This window comes from Physeter macrocephalus, chromosome 8 (assembly GCF_002837175.3).
Source record: "Physeter macrocephalus isolate SW-GA chromosome 8, ASM283717v5, whole genome shotgun sequence".
Classification (NCBI taxonomy): Eukaryota; Metazoa; Chordata; class Mammalia; order Artiodactyla; family Physeteridae; genus Physeter; species Physeter macrocephalus.
The window spans coordinates 59,691,580-59,716,346 of record NC_041221.1 but is presented as its reverse complement, the minus strand read 5'-3'; the positions used below and the strand labels follow the sequence as shown (position 1 = coordinate 59,716,346).

General features: G+C 35.6%; 1 protein-coding gene across 1 annotated transcript in view; it reads right to left on the bottom strand.

Moving 5' to 3' along the window:
- Positions 1–24,767, bottom strand: part of DDX4 (DEAD-box helicase 4) — a 79,402-nt gene that overhangs the window by 42,070 nt on the left and 12,565 nt on the right. The window contains exons 3-6 of the mRNA XM_024123695.2: positions 13,194–13,271; positions 10,172–10,249; positions 8,310–8,360; positions 4,521–4,580 (exon numbers count right to left, since the gene is read on the bottom strand). Of these exons, the coding sequence (XP_023979463.1) occupies positions 4,521–4,580; positions 8,310–8,360; positions 10,172–10,249; positions 13,194–13,271 (267 nt within the window). The remainder of the gene's footprint in view (positions 1–4,520; positions 4,581–8,309; positions 8,361–10,171; positions 10,250–13,193; positions 13,272–24,767) is intronic.

The window sequence follows — 24,767 nt, the reverse complement described above, 5'->3', positions numbered from 1 at the left end:
ACCTAATGAAACTTAAAAGCTTTTGCACAGCAAAGGAAACCATAAACAAGACCAAAAGACAACCCTCAGAATGGGAGAAAATAGTTGCAAATGAAGCAACTGACAAAGGATTAATCTCCAAAATTTACAAGCAGCTCATGCAGCTCAATAACAAAAAAACAAACAACCCAATCCAAAAATGGGCAGGAGACCTAAACAGACATTTCTCCAAAGAAGATATACAGATTGCCAACAAACACATGAAAGAATGCTCAACATCATTAATCATTAGAGAAATGCAAAACAAAACTACAATGAGATATCATCTCACACAACTCAGAATGGCCATCATCAAAAAATCTAGACACAATAAATGCTGGAGAGGGTGTGGAGAAAAGGGAACCCTCTTGCACTGTTGGTGGGAATGTAAATTGATATAGCCACTATGGAGAACAGTATGGAGGTTGCTTAAAAAACTACAAATAGAACTACCATGTGACCCAGCAATCCCACTACGGGGCATATACCCTGAGAAAAACGTAATTCAAAAAGAGTCATGTACCAAAATGTTCACTGCAGCTCTATTTACAATAGCCAGGACATGGAAGCAACCTAAGTGTCCATCATCAGATAAATGGATAAAGAAGATGTGGCACATATATATACAATGGAATATTACTCAGCCATAAAAAGAAACGAAATTGAGATATTTGTAGTGAGGTAGATGGACCTAGAGTCTGTCATACAGAGTGAAGTAAGTCAGAAAGAGAAAAACAAATACCGTATGCTAACACATATATATGGAATCTAAGAAAAAAAAAAAAGGTCATGAAGAAACTAGGAGTAAGACGGGAAGAAAGACACAGACCTACTAGAGAATGGAACTGAGGAAATGGGGAGCGGGAAGGGTAAGCTGTGACAAAGTGAGAGTGGTATGGACATATATACACTACCAAACGTAAAACAGATAGCTAGTGGGAAGCAGCTGCATAGCACAGGGAGATCAGCTCGGTGCTTTGTGACCATCTAGAGGGGTGCGATAGGGAGGGTGGGAGGGAGGGAGACCTAAGAGGGAAGAGATATGGGAACATATGTATATGTATAACTGATTCACTTTGTTATAAAGCAGAAACTAACACACCATTGTAAAGCAATTATACTCCTATAAAGATGTTTTTTTTAAAAAAAAGGCTGATTCTTGGTAAGAGCAGTGATTTTGTGGCATATTTTAACTTACTGCAGTCCCATTCCCTGACAATTCCACTTCTAGACATATACCCCAAAAATGCAAAAATAGTGACTCAAACAGATAACTGTATATTAATGTTCACAGAAGCATTATTCAAAACAGCCAAAAGTAATAAGAAACCCAAGTGTACATCAACAGATGAATAGATTTTTTTAAAGTACATATACAATGGAATAGTAGTATTCAGCCATAAAAAGGAATGTAGTTCTGATACATGCAACAACCTGAACACTGAAAATTTTAGGCTAAGTGAGTTAAGCCAAACAAAAAAGAGCAAATACTGTATGGTTCCACTTGTATGAAATATCTAGACATAGACAAATTGACAAAGTACAGAGAATAGAGGGTACCAGAGACTGAGAGGAAGAGAAGGAAACTTAATGGACATACGTTTCTGCATGGGTGATGAAGAAGTTTTGAAAATAGATAGTGGTGATAATTGCACAACACTTCAGAAGTACTCAATGCCACTGAATTATACACATATAGTTAAAATGACAAATTTTATGTTGAGTCATTTTACCTTAAAAAAAAAGCAGAAATTTTCCCAAATCTGATGAAAAATATTAATCTATACATCCAAGAAGCTTAATAAACTGCAAGTTGGATAAATTTAAAGATATCTAGACCTACACATGTCCATATAAAACATGAACAAATGGTGCTGGGACAATTGGTTATTCACACACTAAAGAATTAAGTTGGGCCCCTATCTCACACCATATACAAAAATGAACTCAAATGGATCAATGACTTAAATGTAAGAGTACAGTGAAAGCTATAAAATTCTTAGAAGGAAACATAGGTGAAAATCTGCATGACCCTGGAACGGGCAAAGGGTTTCTAGATATGACATTAAGAGCACAAGCAACTTTGGATCAAAATTTTAAACTTTTGTGCTTCAAAGGACACCATCAAGGAAGTGAAAAAACAACCCACAGAAAAGGAGAAAATATTTGCAAATCATATATCTGTTAACACTTGTATCAAGAATATATAAAGAATTCTTAAAACAAAAACATCAATCACCCTATTTTTTAAATGGGCAAAGGATCTGAATAGACATTTCTCCAAAGAATATATACAAATGGCCAATACATACATGAAAAGCTGCTCAACATCATAGTCATCAGGAAATGCAAAGCAAAACCACAAAGATACAAGGATATGTTGTAAAACACAAGGAATATAGCCAATATTTTATAGTAACTATAAATGGTGTATAACCTTTAAAAATTATGAATCACTATGTTGTGCACCTGTAACTTACATAATATTGTCCAACTATATCAACTATTGAATTTATAACTCAATGATAAAAAATCCTAATGAGATACCACTTTACATCCATTAGAATAGCTACAATCAAAAAGACAAAACAGTGACAAGTGTCACCAAAAGAAATGTACTAGAATGTTCATAGCAGCAGTTTCAAAACAGCCCAAAACTGCAAGAAATCCAAATATCTATCATTAGCAGAACAGTAGAACAAAAGAACACTACAGAGCAATGATAATGATCTACAACTGCAACCAACAATAAGAATGAATTTCACAATTAGATTAAGAGGAAGCCAGACACAAAAGAGTACATATTGTATGATTCCATTTATGTTAAGTACACAATTTTTAAAAAGTCTATGCTGCTAGAAGTCAGAATAGAGATTAACTGGGGGAGGGGGGTGTTAATGACTAAAAATGAGCATGAAAGGGGCTTTTGAGGAGCCAGTAATTTCTATTCCTTGATCTGGATGCTTGTGAAAACACAGAACCCAGATGTATTCAGTTACTGAAAAATCACTGAGCTATATACATTTATGATATAAGCACCTGCCTGTTGCTATATCATGTCACACTTAACATAAACTTAGGTACAGTTATATTTACACACACATTTATATTTACTGAGTAACCACTATATGCAAATTTCCTATCCTCAAATGTATACAACTAAAGAAAACAGCAATCAGGGACACCCTGAAAAATGACTTCCTGCTAGTCACCCTACACTAGTCAATAAGCCAGGTTCAAGCACATAGACCTGCAACTGGGTTTTGACTGCTTCACTTAAATATAAATTAAATTGATTTAAAGAAAATTTAATAGTACGGAAGATAGTCACTGTTCTGCAGAAAACCAAAAATTTTAAAATAAGAGCTATGTTTAGGAATGTTACTGTCAAAACTGCTTCTTAAAGGGGGGAGGAGAGCAATGTTAAAAAAAAGAGTCTTGGGGCTTCCCTGGTGGCACAGTGGTTGAGAGTCCGCCTGCTGATGAAGGGGACACGGGTTCGTGTCCCAGTCCGGGAAGATCCCACATGCCGCGGAGCGGCTGGGCCCGTGAGCCATGGCTGCTGAGCCTGCGCGTGCGGAGCCTGTGCTCCGCAACGGGAGAAGCCACAACAGCGAGAGGCCCGCGTACCGCAAAAAAAAAAAAAAAAATAAGTCTTTTTCTTAGTTAAATTTCCTCCCCATCATTGTTTGGCCCCCTGCAATTGTCATAAAAAGACTCAACTTATGAGACAAATAAGCCATACCTCATTCACCACCAAATTCCTCCCCACCTCACAACTCAACCAAAGCTATACTGAAATCCACAGCAAGTTTCAGCTTCACTAGGAGGGCCTGTTATTTAATGATTTATTCAGTAAGCCAAACATCTAATAGGCAAGGGAAAAGGATACCCCCAAGTTGCAGCAAAAACAATGATATATCTGATTACCATGCAGTTCCAAAAACGAAACTCTTTTATCATATATTTGCACAACTGTAGCAATTTTATAAGTTCACTGTAGTTTTTTGTGAGTTTTGTTGTTGCTATTTTAACATATCTGCCTATAGATAACCCAGAATTGAACATAACTTTTATACCATCTCACCTCAAGTTCATTAGAGGGAGGATCAGCAGAGTATGGTAGAGTACTGCTAGACGTGAACAAAAAGTAGTCTACGATTTCTTCCCTTCCCCATATCTCCAATGATCCTACTCAGAGACAAAGACATCCCAGTTCATCTATACTGTGACTGACCAAGATTCACAAAGTCCCCCTTCTGTACTTCACAGCACACTCTGGAGGTTTTAGGAAAAAAAAAATCCAGTGACATTAGAAAGCAGAAGGAGGGACACCTACTGAATATTAATTCAAATATTAACAGCATAAAACATATGCCAAAGTATTTTTCTTTAAAGGTTTTAACCACCAGAATTTTTCTTTCTTTCAGCTCTTCCAAAATCAGGTTTTCAGTTTTGTATCTCTGTCTTAATTACAAATTGTTCCAAAACGTGGTCCTTACCGCCTCTCTTGGAAAACCCTCTGTTCCGTGTTTGATTATCTTCACGGTCATTACTAGACTCTTAAATAAAAATTTAACATGTGAATAGCATCTAAATAATTACTTTAGTATTTACATTAATGTAGTATCTAAAGAATAGCACTGTCACAAGAGAAATTAGTAAGAAAAAATAAATATCTTCATAAGTTAAAATACGAACATTTTAATTTTTAAAATAATTGTAACAACAGAAATACAAAGACATTATTCAGTCAATTCCCTATACAAATCACCTAATATATCTAAATATTAAATGTTGAGCGTATAATTTGTCAAATTCTGAGCACAGCCAAAAAATAAGAATTTCGTAAATATCAGTTTAACTAGAAACAGTTTCAGAAATATCTAACAATTAAGTGGTCAAGGGGATCTCAGAAATGCATGACTATTCTTCTTATAATGTCATCATTATTTCTGTAACTTGCCTGTTAAACCTGAGATGTCAGTGTTTTTTTAATATGTGCAAACTTTCCCCTATTCATCTTAATGGAAAAATTGGGGGATATCCTGGCTTTCTGTTTTTAGTGACATTATCAAGTAACAATACCAGGGTTTCTAAATAGTGGTATGAGGATCACTACACTGAAGGCTGTCTAAAAATTATTAGGAAAGTTGGAAAGAGCCCACCCCAAGAGATGTTTATTTTTTTGTTTTTTATTTTTTTTTGTGGTACGCGGGCCTCTCACTGTTGTGGCCTCTCCTGTTGCGGAGCACAGGCTCCGGACGCGCAGGCTCAGCGGCCATGGCTCACGGGCCCAGCCGCTCCGCGGCATGTGGGATCTTCCCGGACTGGGGCACGAACCCGTGTCCCCTGCATCAGCAGGCGGATTCTCAACCACTGCGCCACCAGGGAAGCCCAGATATTTATTTTGAACGTGTAGAGTGACAGCAAGGAATGGATGATTTTTCTAAATTAAAAAATTATAACTTTTAGTAATAACTTTAAGCTTTCTAGAAGATTCCAATAAAGCCATGTTTGGGAAATACCGAGATGGTTTCAAGGGATCTTTGTACATATCACTAACGTTTAGCACCTGAGAACTTTAGGTCCCAGTGATGACACAAATGCCCGAACAGATTAGAAGCTATCAGTTAAGTTTCTGTGCAAAAGTACTAATCTACTCGATTAATATTGTTTTATAATAAACAATGACCCAGAGCTCTTGTTGCAGGCTCCTATTTGAACTGACATCAACAACTGACAAATATTCCTGAAGAGCCATCTAACATCAAGACAACTTTTTTAGAAGCAAGATATAATATGACAAGTTTGCTGAACAGTAAAGAAAGAATTTTGGAAAGATTCTTGGAATAATAATTCTGGAATAATGATGATGTTAGCTAATATTTATTGCCTTCTAGGAAAAACCTATGGGGATTCCCTGGTGGCGCAGTGGTTGGGAGTCCGCCGATGCAGGGGACGCGGGTTCGTGCCCCAGTCCGGGAAGATCCCGTGTGCCGCGGAACGGCTGGGCCTGTGAGCCATGGCTGCTTGGCCTGAGCGTCCGGGGCCTGTGCTCAGTGGCGGGAGGGGCCACAGCAGTGAGAGGCCCGCATACCGCAAAAAAACAAAACAAAACAAAAAAAACCTAAGAATTAATCTGGGGCCTGACAAGGAGAAAAAGGTCTCATATAATCTTTGGCCAACTGTTCTCCTAAAACAAGCCCAAAGCTATTTTGACCACACTGGGAATTAAAATAGGCTAATGACATTAGCAGTTGGGTGAAGGGTACAATTACATTAGAAGAAGAAGGGTGGAGGAAACCCTCTATACTATTTTCAAAACTTCTTTTGAGTCAAATGATTTCAAAATAAAAAGTTATTAAAAAATAATTTCTGTAGGTTAAAAAATAAAGCCAAGCACAAACAAAAATGAGACAATGATCCCAAGATCAGTTATAATCTATTAATTATATAAAAATAATAGTAATAACAACAAACAGAACTTAGTATCTGCCTGGCACTGCTCTAAATGAAGTCTGCTTTAACTTTTTAAGTCCTCAGAAAAACCTTACGAGGTGGGTATTATCCTCAAATTATAAACAGAGAAAAAGAAATACAGAGAAGTTAAACAAATTTTTTAAGATAATACAACTGACAGGAGGAGCATTCGGGTCTCAAACCCAAGGTGTCTGAGCTCCTTATCACTATACTATACCAGCTAGGGGACATGAAATTGCAGAGAAAATAACCACAAAACACTCTATACATCTGTGTGCAGAGAAAAAGTTTCTATAGTGATAGCAAAACCTGCTCCTAGGCTTGCCAACAACTGTGAGAGTGAAAGAATTTTTTAGGAATATACACAATTTTTTAGTTTAGAGGAACTAAAACTGAGAATAGAAGAAGTAAATAAGGATAGGGAGGGGGAGGGAGATGCAAGAGGGAAGAGATATGGGAACATATGTATATGTATAACTGATTCACTTTGTTATAAAGCAGAACCTAACACACCATTGTAAAGCAATTATATACTCCAATAAAGATGTTAAAAAGAAAAGAAGTAAATAGATCAAAGGAAGAAAGTAGACCATTTTGAAGGAGAGAAGTTCTCTCAAGTGCTGTGAGAAATTTGGAATTTGTGCTCAAAAGCACTCTGGCTCATCACTAAAGAGTCAACTGGGGAGGGATGTCTTTGATGAGTAGAAATGATCTTGAATATTAATTAAAAGTTGGAAAATTAGGACAAGGAGAAATGGAAAAGGATAAAAATGGTGATGTTTTCATGTTTTCATTAAAACAGGATAGGAGAAAAAGCAGACAAAAGCAGGGAGAATGAGACAGACAGTAGTTTGGAGAAGCAGTCTTCACTGATACATTAAAACCCCACCATGTTCCAAAAGGGTTTTAAGGTGATCAGGTGTAGGTTTGGTTTTGATTTTGAGAATCACAGTTAAGATCAAGTCTCAAATATTTAATGAAGATAGATGACATTTACTGTTTACCATGAATGTGTCTGGAACTAAGCTTCGTGCTTTTACACACATTCTCATTTAGTGTGCCTAACAAGCTATAAAATGAATGGTCTCCATTCTACAGAAGAGGAAATTGTGGCTCCGAGAAATTAAGCAACTTGCTCTATGTTACTCAACTAGCAGATAGCAGAGCAGGGACATGAAACAAAGTCTGGAACTCCAAAGTGTATTATGTTATAAAGATTCCATAGATCAGTGGTTACCAAACAAAAGAGGCATCAGAGTCACCAGGGATGCTTCTTAAATACAGGTTCCAGGGCCTCACCCAAATCTATTCAACCAGGCTCTCCTGGAAAAGTACCGTTAATTATTGTAGTCTACCTTCTGGTAACATTACTCTATTCTCATCATTCTCTGTATTCCTCCAAACCAGACTGTCAGAAATGTCTTTGATTTCAGCAGTAATCTATAGTCTCATGAATCTTTTTCCACTGTTAATACTTATTTGAGTCTGAATAAAGACCAACATGTCTCAAATTGTATTTATATATGAAAGTGGAATTCTGATTCTTGACTTGCTCTTTCTATTATCCTCTTTTTCTTAAGGAAGCACAGCATTCCAAAGTTGCACTTTATAGATTAATTAAGGCAGGTGACAATAGGCCAAATTAGGATGGCTGAATTCTTGGTTAAGGCTCCGGCTATAGCTGCTTTATAAAACTGGGTTTAAATAAAACAGAACTGGAACAGACTAAGATAATTAATCTTAGTTTCTCTTTAGCATGTACTCTGGACACTAAATTCTTAAGTCACTACAAAAAACAGTGAACTTACCTCTCCAGAAACTAGAGCTATCACCTTCTTCAAATTTGTTATTTGAAAAACCTACAAAAAATATAAAATTAAACTTGCACATTTCTGAAAACAATCATTACCTATACCTTTGTAGAAGAAAGAAAGAAAAAGAGAGAGAGAAAGAGAAACACAGAAACAAAAAAACACACTCTTTACAGGGACTTCTAGTTTTGATGCCCCTTTACAACAGTATAAACCACATACAACTGTATATATAAATAGTGAATGAGAATTCATACACATTGTATGACAACTTCTTCCTTGTGTCAGTTTATTAAAATAACAGCCAATCTTATATTACCTCAAATGTCATATATTCCTCTATATGTACATGGCTGTGTGTATGTATATATTTATCACTATAACCACGATGTACTTTCTATTCAAAATATAAAAACTTTTTAAACTTTATAAATTAACTTGTAATCTCTTCATCTGCTGGAGGACAATACAACTAAATTATAATCCAATATTCAATAATTTTCCCCTTCTCAATAACAAGGAAATTCTGCCTTCTTTTTGTTTATAAAATTTAAAAGAAACAATCTTTCATCAAGCTCTGCTTTCAAATTTCTCATTTAATAAAAACTTGTGTCTAGATTTATGCATCTCTGGAGCATATAGATATATCTCTAAAATTCATTTTGAAAGCATCCATCAAAATATTTCATAAAATTTTAAAAATTTGAGTCTTAATAAAATGATCTTTACTGCAGAGATACTCAGGGAAAAATGTAAGTTAAAATTAATGTCAATATGCAATGCCTATCAATTAGTATCTAACCTAAATAATAAAATACATTAAATTATGGCTTTGGTACTACAGAGACCAATCAGTAACTGTTTGACAGATGTTACATTTATACGCAGGGACTTCCCTGTGGCGCAGTGGTTAAGAATCCGTCTGCCAATGCGGGAACACGGGTTCAAGCCCTGGTCAGGGAAGATCCCACATGCCGCAGAGCAACTAAGCCTGTGTGCCACAACTACTGAACTTGCGCTCTAGAGCCCGCGTGCCATGACTACTGAAGTCCGCACGCCTAGAGCCTGTGCTCCGCAACAAAGAGTAGTCCCCGCTCGCTGCAACCAGAGAAAGCCTGCGCAGCAATGAAGACCCAACACAGCCAAAAGTAAATTAAAAAAAAAAAAAAAATCTATACGCAAAATGTCTACATATCAAGTCATTTAACATCTCAGGTTCAACAAATCTAATGTGCCCTCCAGCATTAAACCTCTTGGAAATTTAATACCCTATTAGCATATAAAAAGTAAGTACCCTTTGGCCTCAATATATGATTGGATGACACTTTTTCCTTGAACAGATATGTAATTTCAAAATAAAGATAATCCCTACAAAAAGAGTATATATCACAAAACTTGGATTTTGAGTTATTTTATTCATTTAAATATTTGCAATCTTTGAAGTTGGTTCAGAAAAGGATTGTATTCTACTGCCCTCTACAATTGCCCCTTCCCCTCCATACACCTCTCCCAGAAAAGTCAAGTGCTGGGTCTCCAAAATGTTTGAGAAAGTCTTCCACCTACACACTACTGGTCTTGATCTTAAACTCTTACCTAAGTTCTACTTCACAGTTTTTAAAGTTTTTATGGAAAAAAAATGTAATTTCAAAGCTTCTACTGGTTTTTTGCTCATGTAAAGATGGAGACTCAAATTCACCTTTGGAAGTATGACTAGGAAAGTGAAAGCACGCTCTTGTGATCTCCATAAAATCTTGGGAAAGGCACACACTTTCTATGTATATTGAAGGGAAACAGAATTCAAAGACTATAAGACTTGGGGTCACTTAGGTTTTGATTGTAAGATATCATAAGCAGGTTACCTCTGTTTCCAAAACTCCTTCCAACTCCAAAACCACCCATTGTGGATGTATTCTCTCTTTTATTAGACTCGCCAGGATCTGAAAAAGTTCAGATAGAGTTAAAACTCTTCAACATACAAAATCAAGTGTGCCATCAATAACTAGGAATTAAATGAATCTGTGGGTTAAGGGAACTCCCAAGGACAGGGAGAGAGTAGTATAGGAACTTATAAAGATAAAATACACCTGCAACTTTTTAAAATCATTAAATTACACCAAAGTAAAAACAAATATACTATTGGTGAAATACAACTGTCTACTAGGTGTTATTTTACTAGTGACCTTTAATCAAGAAATTCAACTCTGATTTTCTATATATTGAAACCTCACCCTGATAGCTATTTACATTATACCCCTATGTGAAAGTCATTGCTACTGAAAATTTTACACTGCTGTCCTGTAATTATTCTATTTATTACTTATTCATTTTTCTAGTACTTCAGTCGCTCTCAGTCTTTCCACTTTTTAAAATTAAAATTAGGAAGGGACTACATAATAAAGAAAAAAATGCTATGAATACCACTCCCCTTTACCTCCCACCCCTCCATAGTATTTCCTCATATCAGCCTTATTATTAGCTTTATCCCCCACTACACGGCTCTGAACACCCAACATTTTAATTCATAAAACAACTTCCCATACTCCACATTGTGAACTTCTAATATTTTCTACCTTCTTACATGCTGTTCCTTCAGCATGACATTCCCTGCTTTCCTATTTTTCCTAGCAAAATTCTTTTCACTCTTCAAAAGCCAGGTTCAAAAGCCACCTCTTCAGTGAAGTCCTCCTTCAGTCCTCCAGCCATAGTCAATCCTTCAGTCACATTCCCACAGCATACTACGTGTATCTCTTTTTTAGCAATATTTCTTTCCATGTGTCTCTCTACCATAAATTAAGAATTTTGAGGGCAGAGTTGCTATGGCAAGCAGCACAGGTATTTAAAACAAAAACTTAGAACAGACATCCAAAACGTCATAAACTGCCACTTCAAACTATCATTGGGATAACTATCATTATCTTGTGATCCTCATAAACTGTCTTACCTCTGTCTGTAATATCCTAGTGCAGAGGAGTTAAGGGATCTGTGAAACTCCTAATGCCAAATGCAAAATTGCATATATGCAACTATCAGTATTTTCATCAGATTCTAAAGAAGTGTGTGATTCAGGAAGTTAAGGCTTTTTAGGCCATACTTCACAGAAGACAAAAACCTAATCAATATATATGTTAAGCAATTAAGAATCAATTTCAAAACCATGTGACTAGATATGCAAGTCCTGAGAACAAATATCACAGAGATTGAAAATAGCTAAAATGTTAAATGGATCATTTGGGAAAGGGGTTATATTCATGGGTCTTCTATGAATTTCCAGAATTATATGTAGTATTAAAGATAACTTTTTTCTTTTTTTATTTTAATTTTATTGGAGTATAGATGATTTATAATGTATTAGTTTCAGGTGTACAGCAAAGTGATTCAGTTATACATACACATATGTTCATTCTTCTTCAGATTCTTTTCAAAGATAACTTTTTAAAGTATTAACATTTACAAAGAGTTTTGATCAGATATTTAGTGTATTTCAACCTACAACATATGGAATTAACAATTTATAATAAAGTCTCTCTCGGTGATGGTTTTCTCATTTAAAAAGGCTTTATTCAACAATGTTTAGAAGTCTTCATCAAAAAGTATTATAAACCATTCTAAATTAGGATTTTTAAATATATCTAAATATTAAATAGTTCCCTGAGTGTAATATTAAGGTATTTGTATTTCTAATCTTAGTAGCAGCAAACAAAACCCACACTTCAACCTCTTAGCACAACTACATGCTCCAAATCATCAACGACTCTTACTTAACATGCAGACTTAAAAAACAAAATGTATATAGGCATATTTAACAAATAAATATTTCCATTAGTAGCAGAAACATGTCAAAACATAAAAGTTCACATTATGTTAACTGTATCTAAAAATATTAAATTTTCCAAATGGCAAATGCAATACATGTATCAACCTTTAGTTTCCAATGAATAAAAATATCTAGAAGGACTGACGTTTTTCAAAACATAATACTTAATAAATTCAAGAATAAGTATCATGTATATTTAAAATGGCCAATTAACCGTAGCTTATGGCATCCCATAAAAGAAATAAATTTATTTAAAAATCCATATGACCAATTAATTAGAGGTTCTAATAATAAATACTTTGTTGCACTATAATAAAACATAGTGCAGAATATTTTCAGCATTTCAATATCAAATCTAAAAACGGACTGGAGGAAGGTATTTTGCTGGGTCATTATCTGTCAAATCTAGTGCTGGCTGTTCTAAAAGTAACAACAAAAAATTCCAATTTTGGGAAAACAACCTCAATATTAATGACCTAATAGAACTGCTTTCCATACTGTCTTTTCTTGAGAAATATAAAACTTAAGAAAGAGGTCCTTCACACCATAATCTTTGGAGCTTTTACAAACATTCCTCCCATACCAATTGCTGGGAACAATAATCACCAACACCTGAAGAAGCTCTGGGAAGCAACTCTCTTTAACCAATCTATCTAGTCAATTTAACTACTGCCTACTATCTTAAAAAAGTAAAGCGGCAAAAAAAAAAAAAAAAACAGACATTAAAAAAAACCCTCATTATCCCAACAAAGTCTACTGTACACTAAGTTATAAAAGATTTTACCTTGCACTGAACAGCCATAAAGGCCTCTATTCATTCCACTATTCAACTATTTAACAGAAGATTAAGGAAAGGGCTTCCCTGGTGGCGCAGTGGTTGAGAGTCCACCTGCAGATGCAGGGGACACGTACCGTGAAGCGGCTGGGCCCATGAGCCATGACCACTGAGCCTGCACGTCCGGAGCCTGTGCTCCACAACGGGACAGGCCACAACAGTGAGAGGCCCACGTACCGCAAAAAAAAAAAAAAGAAAAAAAAAAAGAAAAAGATTAAGGAAAGATACTTACCCCTGTTTCCCAAACTCCTCCCAGAGGCAAATCTGCTTCTCATGAAATGATCTCTTCGAGAAGATCCATCACCCATTTCTAAAGCAAATAACATTTGAAGCAAGTCAAAATTACAAAAAAAAGTACCTCGGTGGTAAGCAAACTTTAAACCTTCTCAATGTGCCATCCACATGGCAAAGGAAGAATTTTATATAGCACTAAAAAAGATGAAAAGCCTAGTAGAAAAATGGGCTATGAATAAGAATAGGTAGTTCTCCAAAAGAAAAAAAAAAGGTGTCTCTCACTCATAATTAAAGAAATTGGAAATCAAAAAAAGGATATAGGGCTTCCCTGGTGGCACAGTGGTTGAGAGTCCGCCTGCCGATGCAGGGGACACGGGTTCGTGCCCTGGTCCGGGAAGATCCCACAAGCCACGGAGCGGCTGGGCCCGTGAGCCATGGCCACTGAGCCTGCACGTCCGGAGCCTGCGCTCCCAGGGTCACAAGAATGGTTCAACACATGCAAAATCAATGTGACACATCACATCAACAAAACAAAAGACAAAAACCACATGATCATCTCAATAGACTCAGAAAAAGCATTTGGTAAAATTCAAAATCCATTCATGATAAAAAAAACTCTTACCAAAGTGGGTATGGAGGGAACATATCTAAGCATAACAAAAGCTATTTATGACAAACCCACAGCCAACATAATACTCAACAGTGAAAAACAACGCCTTCACGCTAAAATTTGAAACAAGACAAGTATGCCCACTCTCACCACTTCCATTCAACATAGTACTGAAAGTCCTAGTCACAGCAATCAGATAAGAAAAAGAAATAAAAGATATCCAAATTGGAAAGGAAGAGGTAACACTGTCATTATATGCAGATGACATAATATATATAGAACACCCTAAAGACTCCACACAAAAACTACTAGAACTGATAAACAAATTCAGCAAAGTAGCAGGATACTAGATTAACATACATAAATCTGTTGCATTTCTTTACACTAACAATGAAATATCAGAAAGGGAAAGTTTAAAAAAAAAATCCCTTTTCAAATCGCATCAAAAACTCCTAAAAGAGAACACAGGCAAAACATTCTCTGAAATAATCTTACCAATGTTTCCTTAGATCACTCTCCCAAGTCAATAGGAATAAAAGCAAAAATAAGCAAATGGGACCTAATCAAACTTACAAGCTTTTGCAAAGCAAAGGAAACCATAAACAAAATGAAAAGACAACCTATGGACTGGGAGAAAATATTTGCTGATGATGTGACCGACCAGGGATTAATTTTCAAACAGCTCATACAAACAACTCAATAACAAAAAAACAAACAACCCAATCAAAAAGTGAGCAGAAGACCTAAATAGACATTTCTCCAAAGGAGACATACAGATGGTCAATAGGCACATGAAAAGATGCTCAACATTGCTAATTATCAGAGAAATGCAAATCAGAACTATGAGGGACTTCCCTGGTGGCGCGGTGGTTGAGAGTCCGCCTGCCAATGCAGGGGACACGGGTTTGTGCCCCGGTCCGGGAAGATCCCACATGCCGCGGAGTGGCTGGGCCCGTGAGCCATGGCTGCTGAGCCTGCGCGTCCGGAGCCCGTGCTCCGCAACAGGAGAGGCCGCAGCAGTAAGAGGCCCGCGTACCACACACAAAAAAAACCAAACAAACTATAATGAAGGCATCACCTCACATGGGTCAGAATGGCCATCATTTAGAAGTTTACAAATAATAAATGCTGGAGAGGGTGTGGAGAAAAGGGAACCCTCCTACACTGCTGGTGGGAATGTAAATTGGTGCAGCCATTCTGGAAAACAGTATGGAGGTTTCTTAAAAAACTAAAAAAAGTTACCATATGATCCAGCAATCTCACTCCTGGGCATATATCTGGAGAAAACTCTAATTCAAAAAGATACATACACCCCAATGTTCATAGCAGCACTATTTACAATAGCCAAGACTTGGAAGAAACCTAAAGGTCCATCAACAGATGAATGGATAAAGAAAATGTGGTATATATGTACAATGGAATACTGCTCAGTCATAAAAAAGACTGAAATAATGCCATCTGCAGCAACATGGATGGACCCAGAGATTATCATACTAAGTGAAGTCAGAAAAAGAAAGACAAATATCATATGATATGCCTTATATGTGAAATCTTAAAAAAATGATACAAATGAACTTATTTACAAAACAGAAACAGACTCACAGACATAAAAACAAACTTATGGTTACCAAAGGGAAAAGGGGAGGGAGGGATAAATTAGGAGTTTGGGATTAGCAGATACAAACTACTATATATAAAATAGACAACAAGGTCCTAGTGTATAACACAGGGAACTATATTCAATATCTCGTAATAAACTATAATGGAAAAGAATCTGAAAAGAACATACATATGTATACATATGTATAACTGAATCACTTTGCTGTATACCAGAAACTACAACAACATTGTAAGTCAACTATACTTCAATTAAAAATAAAATTTTTTTAAAGAAACCAAGAAAGACTTGCCAGAGTGACAAATCACTAGAAGTCTGATGGAGGCAGGGGGAAGGGAAAGAAAGAAAAGACATAAATGAACAGTATTTGGAATTTTTTTAAAAGGAAATAACCTCAAAAACAGTGGGAGGTGCTGTTAAATGGATATAAGGTTTCAATTATGTAAGATAAAGTTTCTAGAGTTCTACTGAACACTGTGCTTGTAGTTAACAGTAATATTGTACACTTAAAAGTTTAAGAGATGGGCTTCCCTGGTGGCGCATTGGTTGCGCGTCCGCCTGCCGATGCAGGGGAACCGGGTTCGCGCCCCGGTCTGGGAGGATCCCACGTGCCGCGGAGCGGCTGGGCCTGTGAGCCATGGCCGCTGAGCCTGCGCGTCTGGGGCCTGTGCTCTGCAACGGGAGAGGCCACAGCAGAGGGAGGCCCGCATACCACAAAAAAAAAAAAAAAAAAAAAAAAAGTTTAAGAGAATATCTCTTGTTATATGCTTTTTACCACAATAAAAAAATAAAAATTACCATGAACTTTATACTACTAAATTTAAAACTTAAACAGAAAAGTTCCAAGAAAATTAACTCATCAAAACAGACTCAAGAAGCAATAAAAACAAAGAAATTGTCCTACAGAAACTGAACCAGTACTTAAATCTCTGCATCACACCTGAATGTAGTTTCACAGGTTAATTCTACCAAACTCTCAAAGAACAAATCATTCCAATGTCATACAAGTCCACCAGAAAATAGAAAGAGGAATTATTCCCCAACTCATTCCACAAGGCCATTGTAATTTTGATATGACAAGACAGAAGAAAATTATAAACCCCTCTTACTCATAAGTAGATACAAAATCTCAAAAACACATATTAGCGAATCAAGCCCAACAGATAAAACACTATGACCAAGTTGGGTTTATTCCAATATGCAAGGGTATTTCAACATGAGAACATCTAAAAAGGTAATTAACAACCTTAACAGATTAGAAAGAAAAAACTAATTATCTCCACAGATTAAAGTAAATAATACAATTCAACACCATTCACGACTGAAAACATATACTTAGCAAACAAGGAAAAAAAGAGATGTTCATGGCAGCTTTGTTCATAACAATAAAAAAGGAAACAACTCAAATGTGCACCAAGAAATGAATTAAAATATGTGGTATAGTCACACAACAGAGTTTTACATACACTGTGTTCTATATTACATAGTATTATATATATGGTAGATTCACACAGCAGAGTATAATTATAAATGAACTACAACAATTGGCAACACAGATAAAACTCAGAAAGAATACTGAGTGAAAAATCCAAATTGCGGAACAAAAACTATTTATGGTACAGCACCATTTTTGTAAAACTTAAAGAAGCAAACTTAAATATAGTGTTTGGGGAGACATACGTATGTGATAAAGCTTTTTTTTTGAAAAGGAAGGGAAAGAAATTACGCAGGATGGGGACTGGACAACAGAATAGGAAAATAATACATGAACAATATAACAGTATTAGTAGTGCTCTTAAAAATGGGTGGTAGTTCAAAACATTTATGAAGCTTTATAACTTGCAAATGTGACATTTTTAATATAGCAGGTATTTTTATGAAAAGGTCTTCAATAAAGGTTCTATCAATAAAATAAAGTCACGAGGTAACAATTATTCTTTGAATTCTTACTCTCACTAGTTGCCACATATTAGGGTAAAAAAAAACTTCCAAAAATAAAAAATGCTAAACAACATTTAAGTCACATATCCCTCTTCTGTACGTTCCTCCTCTAGCTATATTCTGGCATCACAATTAATACTAGTTTCCTTCTCTCTTGATGAGGCTAAACATTTCATCAAGTAACCTAAAGGCTTCTGAGTTCCAGGTAGTAGTAAATAGGTAAAGCTCAGATGCTCTCAGATGATGGAAAGCTCAAAGCCAACTTAAGAAGATCTATTCAAAAATCTAACTGCTCCAACATTCAAGGGACTCCTCATGAGGGAAGTACCAATTTCAGCATCACAGTAAGAAGTAGCTTTGCTTTTGGTAAAGAGGAAAGGGAAGGGGACATTACAAGGACAAGAACATTCCAGGCAAGGACACAGACAGAAAAATTAACAATTTTCCAAACACTAGTTTCTAATGTTTGCCAGGCTCTCCCCAAATATACAAGATGAGAATAGCCATGCCTTAGCTGGCTCAAATTTTAAAGCTATACTGTATAATACAGTAGTGCCTAGCCACATGTGACTATTTAACTTCAAAATTAATTAAAATTAAATAGAATCAAAAATTCAGTTACTCGGTTGCACTAGTCATGTTTCAAGTGCTCAACAATCAAATATAACTTGTAGTTCAACAGTCAAATACAGTACAACTAGAGAATATCTGCATCATTGCAGAAAGTCCTAATGAACAGTACTGGTCTAAGACTGGTAGTTCCCAAGCTGTATCACTAAGACATAAAAGGAAAAAGGAATAAAGTACTCACTCATTCTCTATCTTGAATCAACATATAAAGCAAATGTTGCAATGGTACTCAAATACATACGAAAATAACTTGTGTATAAGAAATGGCAAGCCCTTAGAGTCAACAGGAAATGTTTTAGGCTCAAGAAACAGACTAACATACCTTTCAATCAACTACAGTTTCTGTATACTCTTCCCAAGATTTTCCTGTCTCTGTTAGAAATCAGAATAGTAGTTACTCCTGACAGAGGGATTGTGCCTTGAAGGGAGACACAGGAGGGCTTCTAGGGTTCTCCTATAATGCATTGTTTCTTGATCTGGGTGCTGGTTACAAGGGAGTGTTCAGCTTGTAAAACTCCAGTGACCTGTACATTTATGGTATGTATATTACTCAATTAAAACAACTGAATCTGTGTGTACACTATGCTTCAATAAAAAAAAATTATTTAGTTAAGAAGAACCTGGCCTGGCCTAGACACTTCTGTGGACAAATTCTACTAAACTTATAAAAAGCAGGTAATTTCCATGTTCCAGAGCTTATTTTTCTTTTAAACGAAAAGCCTGAAAACAGAATCAAATGAGAACAACTTAAGAAAACTACAGGCCAATCTTATATAATTCAAAAAGTGCCAAATAAAACACCTAATTTCACCCAATACTGCAATAAAATAACTATATTTATCCAAGGAATGAATTTATCCTAGAAACTTATCCTAGGAACACAAAGTTAGTTCAAGTTAAAAAAAAAAAATCCAATTGATATAACCACTATGGAGAACAGTATGGAGATGCCTTAAAAAACTAAAAATAGAACTACCATATGACCCAACAATCCCAACACTGGGCATATACCCAGAGAAAACCATAATTCAAAAAGACACATGCACCCTAATGTTCATTGCAGCACTATCTGCAACAGCCAGGACATGGAAGCAACCTAAATGTCCATGAACAGAGGAATGGATAAAGAAGATGTGGTACATATATATAATGGAATATTACTCAGCCATAAAAAGAAATGAAACGGGGTCATCTGTACCGACACAGATGGACCTAGAGACTGTCACACAGAGTGAAGTAAGTCAGAAAGAAAAAAACAAATATCGTATATTAACACATATATGTGGAATCTGAAAAAATTGGTATAGACGATCTTATTTACAAAGCAGAAATAGAGACACAGATGTAGAGAACAAACATATAGATACCAAGGGGGAAAGGGGGAGGTGGGATGAATTGGGAGATTGGGATTGACATATATACACTAGTGATACTATGTATAAAATAGGTAACGAATGAGAACCTACTATGTAGCACAGGGAACTCTACTCAATGCTCTGTGGTGACCTAAATGAGAAGAAGAAAATCCAAAAAAGAGGGAATATATGTATATGTATAGCTGATTCACTCTGCTGTACAATATAAACTAACACAATATTGTAAAGCAACTATACTCCAATAAATAAATAAAATCTAAATAAATTAACTAAAAAAATAAAATAGAAAATCCATTTATTTCCCTACACTAACATATTTAAAGAAGAAAAAAACAGAAATCAGTAATTCCAAAAAAAAAAAGCACTGGCTAACTTTCAACTGCCATTCCTGAACAAAACTAATAGTCAAGCAGAAAGGAAAGAAACTTCCTTGGCATGACTGAAAAAAAAATTAACAGAAGCCTAAAGCAAACATTACACTTTAATTATAAAAATTGTGGCGCACTCCCACTGAAATGAGGACAAGCCTAAACGCTTGTTACTTCTACTACTATTCAATGAATGGTAGATTTGTCCAGTGTTTCAAGACAAAAAAAGAACAAAATTGTATGAGATGAAATCTGCATCACACATCATAAGGGAAGAGACAGAATGCTTAACAGATGGTGCCAGGAAAACTGGTTTACCATATGCAGATAAAATGATGTCTATTTCACACCATATTCAAAAGGATGGAATCAACTGTACACTTAAAAATTGTTAAGATGAGAGAACTTATTCAACTTGATAAAGTATAGCTAAAAAAACCCTATAGCTAACATCATACTTAATAATGAGAAACTCAAAAGTTTTCCCACTAAGATCAGGTATAAAGCAAGGATGTGCCCTCTCATCACTCCTTTTCAACATCATACTGGAAGTTCTATCTAAAAAGTATACATATTGGGAAGGAAGACATATGACATAAAACTGTCTTTTTTCACAAATGACATGATCATCAATGTAGACAACCCAAAAGAACTGACAAAAAAACCTCCTGGAATTAACGTGCAATTTCAGCAAGGTTGGAGGACACAAGGTTATTACACAAAAGTTAACTGCATTCCTACACACCAGCAATGAACAAGTAGAATTTGAAATTAAAAACACAGTACCATTTACATTAACACCCCCAAAAATGAAACTGTTGGGTATAAACCTAACAAAATATGTAGATCTATATGTGGGAAACTATAAAACTCTGGTTAATGAAATCAAAGAAAAACTAAATAAACTGAGAGATAATTCCACATTCATGGATAGGAAGACTCCATATTGTCAAGATGTCAGTTCTTCCCAACTTGATCTATAAGTTCAATATCAATCAAAATTGCAGCAAGTTATATATTTGGTGGATATCAACAAGTGATTTTAAACTTTATATGGAAAGACAAAAGACCCAGAATAGCCAACACATATTGAAGGAGAACAAAGTTGGAGGTCTGACACTACCCAACTTCAAGACTTACTATAAAGCTACAGTAACCAGGCCAGTGTGGTATTAGCAAAATAACAGACAAATAGATCAATGCAACAGAACAGAGAGCCTAGAAATAGACCCATATTAATATAGTCAACTGATCTTTGACGAAAGAGCAAAGGCAGTAAAATGGAGCAAAGTAAATCTTTTCAACTAATGGTGCTGGAACAACTGGACATCCACATGATATTAAAAAAAAAAGAATCTAGAGCAGATCTTACACCCTTCACAAAACTTAACTAAAAATGGATCACAGACCTAAATGTAAATGCAAAACTATAGAACTCCTAGAATATAACATAGGAGAAAATCTAGATGACCTTGAGAATGGCAATGGCTTTTTAGATACAACACCAAAGGCATAATCCATGAAAGAAATAATTGATAAGCTGGACTTCACTAAAATTAAAAACTTCTCTGTGAAAGATGTCAAGCAAATGAAAAGACAAGCCACACACTGGGAGAAGATATTTGCAAAAGACATATCTGATAAAAGACTGTTATCCAAAATAAACAACTCTTAAAATTCAACAATAAGAAAACCCAATTAAAAAATGGGTCAAAGACCTTAACAGTCACCTCATCAAAGAAGAATATAGGGCAAATAAGCATATGGAAAGATGCTCCACATGACAGGACATCAGAGAAATGCAAATTAAAACAACGAGATGCCACTATATACCTATTAGAATGGCCAAAATCCATAACACTGACAACAACAAATGCTGAGAAGGATGTGGAGCAACAAGAACTCTCATTTATTGCTGGTGGGAATGCAAAATGGTACAGACACAATTTGGAAGACAGTCTGGTTGTTTCTTACAAAAATAAACATACTCTTAACCATACCATCCAGCAACTGTGCTCCTCGGTATTTATCCAAAGGAGTTGAAAACTTACGTCCACACAGAAACCTGCACATGGATGTTTCTAGACGTTTTATTCATAACTGCCAAAACTTGGAAGCAACCAAGATGTCCAACAGTAGGTGAATGTTTAAAAACAAAAACAAAAAACCCGTGGTACATTCAGACAATGGACTGTTATTCAATACAAAAAAAAAAAAAAAAAAGACCCATCAAGCCATGAAAAGACATGGAGGAAGCTTAAATGCATATTACTAAGTGAAAGAAGCCAATTGAACAGACTGCATACTGTATGATTCCAACTATATGACATTCTGGACAAGGAAAAAACAGAACTCTCATTTATTGCTGGTGGGAATGCAAAATGGTACAGACACAATTTGGAAGACAGTCTGGTTGTTTCTTACAAAAATAAACATACTCTTAACCATACCATCCAGCAACTGTGCTCCTCGGTATTTATCCAAAGGAGTTGAAAACTTACGTCCACACAGAAACCTGCACATGGATGTTTCTAGACGTTTTATTCATAACTGCCAAAACTTGGAAGCAACCAAGATGTCCAACAGTAGGTGAATGTTTAAAAACAAAAACAAAAAACCCGTGGTACATTCAGACAATGGACTGTTATTCAATACAAAAAAAAAAAAAAAAAAGACCCATCAAGCCATGAAAAGACATGGAGGAAGCTTAAATGCATATTACTAAGTGAAAGAAGCCAATCTGAAAATGCCACATACTGTGTGATTCCAGCTATATGACCTTCTGGAAAAGGCAAAACTATGGAGACAATACGAAGATCAGTGGTTGCTAGGAGTTGAAGGAGAGGGCAGGGATGAATGGGTGGGGCATGGAGGATTTTTAGAGCAGTGAAAATATTCTGTATGATACTATAATGGTGGATACATGTCATTACACATTTGTGCAAACCCACAGAATATACAACACAATGAGTGAACCATAATGTAAACTATGGACTTTGGGTAATAATGATGTGCCAACGTAGATTCATCAATTGTAACAAATGTACTACTCTGGTGGGGGAGGTTGGTAGTTGGGGAAGCAGAGCATGTGTCAGGACAGGGGGTTTATGGGAACTCTATACTTTCCCTTTAATTTTGCTGCGACCCTAAAATTGCTCTAAAAATAGTTTTTAATCATTTTTTACCTTAAAAAATGATTAAGACAGTAAATTTTATGTTATATTTATGTTACCAAGATTTAAAAAAAAAAAAAAACCTCCACTATCACTGAAGACCCATGGCCCAAGTTGACGAGAAAAACCCTTACATCAAAGATTCTTTTTTGTGAGCCCTGTATGTACACTCATACTACATATATTATGTCCTGATTTGGCACCCAAATAAATATGGCCAACATGAATTTTTTTAAAAAAGGACAGATTCAGATGAATAAAAGCTAAATGTGAAAGGTAAAACTCTAAAGATAACTTAGGTGGTTACTTTTTTGACACAGAGGTAGGGAAAAGCATCTTAAGTAAAAGTGCAAAAGCAAATCAGAATGCAAAAAAAAAATTAATTTAATGGCTTTGAATTAAAATTTTTGATCAGTAAGGAATATCATGGACAAAGTTGACAGATAATAAATGGAAGAAGATATTCACAATGTTTAAATCAGAAAAAAGTGTAAAATCTGGAACATACAAAGAATGCCTGCCAATCAACAAGAGAAAGAAAGCAAGCCCAATAGAAAAATGGACTAATATATGATAGGCAACTTACAGAAGTGGAAACCCAAATAGATAACATGCATGCATATGAAGAGACAGTTAAGCTAATAAATAACCAGATAAGCGAATTTAAAACAAAGAGATTTTACTATATACCCAACAGGCTGGCTAAAAGCACACGACTGAATAATAATGTCAATGGAATATAAGAACCCTCACGTCCTACTTATGCGAGTATAGACTGACATAGCTATTCTGGAAAGCAAGTATTAAATATTTAATCAAATTAAGTATATATACACCCCATGACCCTGTAATTCCTCTCCTGAGTCCATTACCCAAAGAAATTCTCACTCAGACCCATAAAGGGACATGTAAGAGAATATTCATCCTTGTGGTGCTGGAGGGGAATAAGAGGTAATTTCAGTGTCCATCATGGGGATAGGGAGGAGATAAAACTTGGTGGTAAAGTATATGAAATACGATACAGTAGTTAGAAATAATGCAATCAATTATCAATTAGGAATATGTCTTAAACATAGTGGTGGGGGGTAAGAAAAAATTAAGAGATCTTCAGCACAGTAACATTTTTCTAAGTTAAAATTACAAGCACACAAAAAAATAGGCACACGTAACAACATATCTTTTAAAACACACACACAAAAAGAATGGCTACTTCAGGGAAGTAGAGGAATAAGAATTCCCTGACACTTCTAATAGCTAGTCTAGGAAGAATTCAAATCATTCAAAAATGGGTAAAAAAGAAATCAGCAAAGGCAGCACAGGATCTATACAATACAACAAGGAAAGAGAGGAGGGAAGGATGAAACAAGAAATGAGAGCTTAAAGAACTTAAATCCTCTAGAAAAGCACTACATGATTCCTCTCTAAGAAAACTGCTCTCCCCAACAAAACAGCCTAGCCCTGTCCCAATCACTTAATAGTAGAACCCATCAGTCAAGAAGCTGTGTCCAGGCACAGGGTTGAGTTTTTAATGTTCCACTCTTAAATACAAAAAGGCAGGCAAGGATCACCAGACTTCTGAAGAAAGTCACCTACATGAAACAAAACAAACACAGGGAAAAAGAAGTCTAAGAACTAGCAAAGGGAACAGAAATAACATTCAAATGAAATTATAATAATCCTCAGAGAAAAAAATAAGAAAATAAGTAAAGGGTATGAATTTCAGATTTAAAAGGCCCATTCACTAAGTGTCTTGTATAATAAATAAAAAGTTCCACATCAAGTTACACAATCATAAAATTTTCAGAATACAGAAGACAAGGTAAGATCCTAAAAGCTTTAGAAGAGTTTAGAAAAAG